General features: G+C 44.8%; 1 protein-coding gene and 1 long non-coding RNA gene across 4 annotated transcripts in view; one reads left to right on the forward strand and one right to left on the reverse strand.

The window, feature by feature from the left end:
* The window catches only part of LOC125429242 (deoxyribonuclease gamma-like), a 30,006-nt gene extending 23,719 nt beyond the window's left edge, over positions 1-6,287 (reverse strand). For 2 of the 3 annotated variants that reach the window (XM_048490179.1, XM_048490176.1), the window contains exons 1-2: positions 4,274-6,287; positions 1,676-1,764 (exon numbers count right to left, since the gene is read on the reverse strand). In XM_048490179.1, coding sequence (XP_048346136.1) covers positions 1,676-1,764; positions 4,274-4,414 — 230 coding nt within the window. In that variant the 5' untranslated portion in view covers positions 4,415-6,287. The remainder of the gene's footprint in view (positions 1-1,675; positions 1,765-4,273) is intronic. The other variant, XM_048490178.1, reaches the window with a different exon arrangement.
* LOC125429245 overlaps positions 1-6,361 on the forward strand; it is a 30,014-nt gene extending 23,653 nt beyond the window's left edge. The window contains exons 3-4 of the long non-coding RNA XR_007243970.1: positions 1,643-1,853; positions 6,283-6,361. This is a non-coding gene — a long non-coding RNA (uncharacterized LOC125429245). The remainder of the gene's footprint in view (positions 1-1,642; positions 1,854-6,282) is intronic.
* The last annotated feature ends 1,188 nt before the right edge of the window (positions 6,362-7,549 follow it).

Here is a 7,549-nt window from a genome sequence, read left to right on the forward strand (position 1 = left end):
TGCCATCATGACAGTCTCCAGATGATACCCTGAAATTCTGGTGCTGATACATCCAAGAATGCCCTCCTTGCAAGAACATCCCGAAATTTGCCCAAGAATCTTTGTTCTGCATTTTCTGCATTGCTTTCAATGGGGGTTGCAGGCTGGTGGGGGGGGGGGGGACATTTCTGAAGGCACAGTTTCAAAGCTTTCAGGGTCTTATCAGGAGACTGCCCTAATGATTCCCCCCAAGTCTGGTGCAGTTTGGTTCAAGGGGGCCAAAGTTATGGACCCTCAAAACTGTAGCCCCCATCTCCTATTAGCTCCCATTGGAAACAATGGGGGATAGGGGCACCCCTTTTGGGAGTCCATAACTTTGGACTCCCTGAACCAAACCTCACCAAACTTGGGGTGTAGCATAAGGACAGTCTCCTGATGATACGCTGAAATTTTGGTGCCGCTAGCCTAAAAACTGCCCCCTGGCAGGCCAAAACTGGAAAACCACTAAAAATACCCAAAAACAAACCCAGCATTTTGATGCCCCCCACAAGGTGATGCCCTGGGCAGCTGCCCACCTTGCCCAATGGGCATTACGCCAGTGATGCGCTATGTCTTATTTTCAGGGGATGTCTTATATTTCTGTGTTCTGTTCATCAGACATGCTTTCAAACAAAAACTTTGCTACATCTTACTTTTGGGGGATGCCTTATATTTCGCACTTCAGCAAAACCTCTACTACGTCTTATTTTCCGGGGATGTCTTATATTCGGGGAAACAGGGTGGTAGTAGTAGTAGTTTGGATTTATATCCCCCCTTTCTCTCCTGTAGGAGACTCAAAGGGGTTTACAACCTCCTTGCCCTTCACCTCTCACAACAAACACCCTGTGAAGTGGGTGGGGCTGAGAGAGCTCCAAAAAGCTGTGACTAGCCCAAGGTCACACAGCTGGTGTGTGTGCGAATGCACAGGCTAATCTGAGTTCCCCAGATAAGCCTCCACAACTCAAGCTCAGAGCTGGGAATCAAACCCAGTTCCTCCAGATCAGAGTGCACCTGCTTTTAGCCATTACGCCACTGCTGCTCCCAAAAGGCTATGCTGGGGATCATTGGACCTGCATGGACATCTTTGTGGGTTGCGGACTGTGATGAGAGGGACAATTGCCACAGCAACGTGTGGCCAGGCCCCGCTAGTTAATTATAACCACAGAGTTAGATTTATGCTTGGATCCTCATTGAGGTAACTGGAAGTCACCATATATATGTGTAGGTGTTTGTGCAGGTGTTTTTTTCTTTTCTTTTCACTGACTTAGTGTCATTATTATAGTGGGAGTGGGGACTAGATCGGGATGTTTTCTGTATCTTTCTATGTATGTGCTATTTCAGGGGTGTCCAACTCTGGTGCTTCAGATGTTCATGGACCAAATGCAGCAGGGGCTGATGGGAATTGTAGCCCATGACCATCTGAAGCACCAGAGTTGGACACCTCTGTCAGCTATTTAGTTGTGTAAAATAAATAAAAATTATCACAACAACAACAAAAAAGATCAGCCCACTCCTTGGCATGCTTGTTTTCTGCTTGCTGGAGGAGTGTCCTATATGTGACACTTCCCACCAGCAAGTTGAAGGTTACTGTTGGTTCAACATCTTCATTCTGCTGCTGTTGCAGACCCAGAACAGGCCTAGATGTACCAACTGTTACCTGTTCAGCTGCCGGAGCAGCACCCGGATCGCTGAGCCTTTGAAGTCACGGACCTCCTGCACAGCGGATATATCACAGCGAGAGAGAATCTGGCAGTGGGAGAGCAGTAGACGGTCAAAGCCTGCAGCCACCACGGGGGAGTTTGGTGCTGCATTTCCCCGCTGTTGGAATGTTCTGGGTAACTCTCCTCCCCTGGGAAAGCATGGCGGTGTAGATGGTGGAAAGTACCATCAAATCCCAACCAGTTTTGGGATGGATTTTCAAGGCAAGAGATATTCAGAAGTGGTTTGCCATCACCAGCTTCTTCATAGCAACCATAGCCTTCTTCAGGGGTCTCCCATCCAAGAACTAACCAAAACTGCCATGCTGAGTTTCCAGGATCAGATGGGCCTAGGTCAGAGGCAAGCAGAGATGGTTTCCCATTGCCTGCCTCTGCGCAGCAACCCTGGACTACCTAGATGGTCTTCCATCCAAGAACTAACCAGGGCTGACCTGCTCAGCTTCCAAGATCTGATCAGATCAGGCAAGGCTAGGCCATATAGGTCAGGGCAAGAGACCAACAGGGGTGGTTTGCCATGGCCTGCCTCTGTGAAGCAACCCTGGACTTCCTTGCTGTCTCTCATCCAAGTACTAAAAAGGGCTGAACCTGCCGAACTCCCAAGATCTGATGAGGTTGAGTTAATTAGGGACAGTCAGGTCAGAGCAAACATAGCAAGTGCTTATGATTTGGAACTTTCATCCAAGCACTCTCTGCAATATCGGATGGGATCCAGAGGGGGTGGAAGTGGGGAACTGGGTTAAACTAAGATCCATTTGCTATCGCACAAATAAACCTCCTCCTCATTTTTTTGTTTCGACAGAATGTTGTCCCGACATTTCGTGGTGCTGCAGGGATTCTCCGTGCCACCAACTTCTTGCTTAAGGTTTTCCTGGGATGTTTTCTCTACAGACTGGGCACATTTTCAGCCCGAAAAGTACATGGCTGGGCTCAGCTTGTCCTGCCGATTCGACAATACCCAGTTTTCCCTTTTAAAAAAATGTTGATGAGTGGTCTTTAAAGACATGTAGGCATGATATGAAAATCTGCTGTGATTCTGGAATCATATCTGCATAGCTTTGAAGACCACTCATCGAAAAAGACATTTAAAGGGAAAGCTACCGGTATATATTGCTGCCTCAGATTTTGGGGCAGTGCATGAGGAGGGTGGGTTTGGGAACGGGCGGGATGCCAAAGGGCTATGAAGCCATAAGCTCCATCTTCCAAGGCTGCCATGTCTGGGGGAGCTGATTTGTGTTGTCTGGGAATGTAACTGTGGGTGGCCACATCTCAAAAAGGATATTGAAGAGATAGAAAAAGTGCAGAGAAGGACAACGAGGATGATTGAGAGATTGGAGCACCTTCCCTATGAGGAGAGGCTGCAGCGTTTGGGACTCTTTAGTTTGGAGAGGAGACTCTGAGGGGGGATATGATTGAAGTCTATAAAATTATGCATGGGGTAGAAAATGTTGACAGAGAGAAAATTTTCTATCTTTCTCACAATACTAGAACCAGGGGGCATACATTGAAAATGCTGGGGGGAAGAATAAGGACTAATAAAAGGAAACATTTTTTCACACAACATGTGATTGGTGTTTGGAATATGGTGCCACAGGAGGTGGTGATGGCCACTAACCTGGATAGCTTTTAAAAGGACTTGGACAGATTTATGGAGAAGTCGATCTATAGCTACCAATCTTGACCCTCCTTGATCTGAGATTGCAAATGCCTTAGCAGACCAGGTGCACAGGAGCAGCAGCAGAAGGCCAATGCTTTCACCTGCTGCCTGTGAGCTCCCAAAGGCACCTGGTGGGCCACTGCGAGTAGCAGAGTGCTGGACTAGATGGACTCTGGTCTGATCCAGCAGGCTTATTCTTATGTTCTTAACTGCTGACCCCCCCAGGGGAAGGGGCAGGCTAAAAATAATATAACGAAAATAATAGAGGGGGGAGTGGTACCAAAGTCTATAAAAGTAACAAACAAGATACCACTATACAAATCCAAGCTGTTTTTATGCCACAAATAAAAATACTTAACTATTATCTTCATGGACTAACATGTAAAGTCTTCATACCAGTGAGTTTTACATTATACCTTTCAAAGAATACTATTTCAAGAAAACATACTAATCCGTTGTCTTCTACTATTTCTTGAAATAGCATTGGTTGAAAGGTGTAATGCAAGACTCAATTGTGTGAAAACTTTACATGTTAATCCATGAAGTTAATAGTTAAGTACTTTTAACTGTGGTATATAACAGCTGGGATTTGTATCGTGGTATCTTGTTTATTAGGGCTGCCAAACTCGAGGTGGGGGGTGGCGGCGGCTAGATGTTTCCCAGAATTCCAGCTGATCTCCAAACTATACAAGATACTTGGTTTGTTTGTTTAAAACATTGATTTTGCTTTTCCTGGAGAAAACAGTTGCTTTGGAAGGTGGGCTGCATGGTATTATATCCCTTCTTAAATCCCAGTCTCCCAGACTCCACCCTCAAACCTCCTGGTATTCCCAAACTTGGGGTTGACACATCTGCCTTCCCTGTGAATCAGCAATGGACTCACCTGGACCAGGGCTCCCATAACCTTCCGGTTTGCAGCTTTGGCCTTGCCGAAGTTGCGGATGTTGAAAGCACAGATTTTGAAGGAGGAGGCCATGAACTGTGCTCCCAGCAGGATCAGCAGAAAGGCAAAGGTTTGTGCCATAGCCCCGGCACACCTGATGTGTCCTGAGTCAGGCAGAGAATGCCAGTTAAAAGGCTTTTCTGCAGAGTCAGCAGCCAGGCATGGGAGGGTACGGGCTTTTGTGCTGGACACTCCGTTTGACAAGCTAGCAGAGAAAGTGCTAGGTTAGAATGGACTGGCCACCATCACAGAGGAAACAGACCTGTGGCAGCCAGATCCACCCCGGCTCCTCTCCATTCTCCATTTGATGTTGCTGTTTTTCTACAACTGGCTATAAACTACCCTTCAGGGTGGGCTCATTTTCTGTAAATGCAGCCTCAGGTCTTTTCTGCCTGGGTTGTTTGGACAAGCTTTGTCTGCAAGTTGAATAAAAGCACATCAGCCAATTCTCTTTTAAGCCTTCATTCTTTTATTGACTCTTTCAGACTTCTCTGCCAATATGAGGGAGAGGTCCCTTAGAGCTGTTACTGATTGTATTCTTTTAAAACATTTATTACACCGTCTGGGATGTGTTTGATGCATAGCATAGCACCAAGCCTTTATTGGCATATAAGATAATACAGGTAAAATACAGAGGGAGAAACCCCCAGATTTAAAACAATCCCCAAAGAGAATGCCTTTACTGATCAATCTTATCAAGGTTTCAAGGAGAATTTGACTTCAAAGGAAAGAGGTTGTAGAAAATGGCCTCTAAAAGGAACCCACTCATGGCGATCATCATGGGGTTTTAAAGGCAGGAAGAATAGAAATGGTTTGCCATTGCCTGTCTTTGTAGCAACCCTGGTCTTCCTTGGTGGTCTCCCATCCAAGGGCTAACCAGGGCAGACCCTGCTTTGTTTCTGAAACCTGATGAGATCAGGTCAGCCTGGGCCAACCAGGTCAAGACAAGAGATGAGCCTGCCTGTGTGTAGCAACCCTGGACTTCCTTGGTGGTTTCCCATCCAAGGGCTGACCACAGCAAACCCCGCGTAGCTTTCACGAGAGGATGAGATCAGGCCAACCTGGGCCATCCATGTCAGACAACAAGGGAAACACAATTGGTTAATAAAAAGAGGACCTATGGCATTAGCAACCATACGTCCAAGGCTCAGTCATAAATTGGAAAGAGCAGAAAGCCGATTGTCTTGCAGGTCCTGCTGAGCTTTTTATAGATACCAAAAACCTCATCTCTGACTGAACTAGAACTATTTCGTCTTTCCCAATGAATGAAGTCAATGCTCCTTAAAACATTGACTGAATTGTCTCCTAGGATTTTATTGGCAACAATGGAAACGGGGAGGCACAGGGAAGTCTGGAGCACCAGGAAAAAATATGACAGAGTTCTGGAAAAGTTTTGACTTCACATTAATCACCGAGCATAGTTTACAGATAAAACATTATAGGTATTCATGCCTAACACATATATAATTAATTCTTTCTTTCTAAGAGGAAAGGCAATTTAGCAGACAGATGGCTTATTAAATTGCATATATAAATCTGACAGTTTCAAAGCTTTTTCTTAATTCTTTGACGCTGCCTGTTATCATCCACCCACTGACACCAGACAAAATGTGTTCACACTAATTCAGTGGAAGTGGACGGGATTAAAATCTCTCTCTAACACACACACAAACACAACAATTCCGCCACATTGGAATTTCCCTGAGTTGAGAAAATGAAACTGTCTGAGCACTACACCCTGTTCCCAGAATATAGTTCCTGTTGTATGTTCTGTGCCGTTATTTATGATACCTAAACTCCTCTGCTCTTCAGGGAGAATACATAATTTATATTCTTTTCCTCCCCAAATATGAATATTATATGACTTGATCTTTGAGTACATTTGCTGAAACAAGGAAACATTCTAGGATATACAGATAATGTCAAACTCTCTTTTCCTATCCACCAAGGACATTAGAACATCAGGAGGAAGACCACGGCTGCCATCTTGTTAGAATTTAACAGGCAGAGAGGATTTTAACATTCCAGGTAAGATCATTCAGTTTTGTGAGCCTTCATGTATATTTTGAACCCAGAGAAGAATTCTACTGTCTAATTTGCCCGAAAACAATTTTGACTGTTTGTGGAAGCAGTTTTTGCACACATTCTAGCATTAAAATCCCCCACCAAAGATTCTTTGACTATGAAGAGCCTCCAATTTTACCCAGCATCCGGCTGGTTTTTGTTGGCAAATTTTCTGAAAGCCAGAAGTAGGAGCTTCAGAACCGGTTTCAAGAGCTTCTTTGGAGCAATATACAGGCACAAATGGGAATTCACACGCTGTGACAGTGAAAATCCCAGGTTCACCTCTAACTGTAGAGAGCACTCCAAACACAAAACATATGTAGTGTCTCAAATTCCTGACCTGAGTCTGGGGATGCAACGGTTGTGGTGAAATGCATGAGTTGCGAAGTCCCTGGTTTAATGCTCACCCTCAGCCCTGAGGCAAGCCATGGGCCCTTTCTGCACAACCAAATTTAAACCTTGTGAGGCAGGAAATAAAATGTTTCCTCTGAGGAGCCCTGCATGGTTTTTAGCCCTAAACGTTTTATTTCCAACCTCAAAACATTTTATGCACATCATGGATTTTAGCAGTTCTTTTTGTGAAAACATTTTTAAAATGTTTTCACTGGCTGAGTGGAGCTCTTGAAAATGTTTTACAAGTCCCTCGCTGTCCCCAGACATTCTCTTCAGTGCCATTTTCTGAGCTCATTCCATCATCTCCCCTATTTCGTCACTTTTATTTTATTTTGGGGGGTAATGTCATTGAAGCCACAAAGACTTGACATATGGCAATCGCAGCATGAGGCTTTAAAACATCGGAGTTACAAATCCACAGAAGAGAAAAAAATCAAACAGGAGAATCATAAAATGACAGGAAGTGTTTTGAGGGGATGAGGGGAAAGATTTAATGGGAAAGATTGAAAATGTTTTGCTGGTGAAAAATCCAGATGATCCCAAAGAACTTGAACACTGTTGTGTCATTTTGGCTGGTCTTCAAAGGTAGTACATAATATTGTCGAAGGCTTTCGCAACTGGAATCACTAGGGTGTTGCGGGGTTTTTGGGTTGTATGGCCGTGATCCCAGCTACCAGTAGCCCTGGCAGAAAGGCAGCCTACCAGGAACTCAATCAGTTAACTTATACAACCAATTGAACACGGCTTCTTTGGACCAAA

Source organism: Sphaerodactylus townsendi, linkage group LG03 (assembly GCF_021028975.2).
Source record: "Sphaerodactylus townsendi isolate TG3544 linkage group LG03, MPM_Stown_v2.3, whole genome shotgun sequence".
NCBI classification, from domain to species: domain Eukaryota; kingdom Metazoa; phylum Chordata; class Lepidosauria; order Squamata; family Sphaerodactylidae; genus Sphaerodactylus; species Sphaerodactylus townsendi.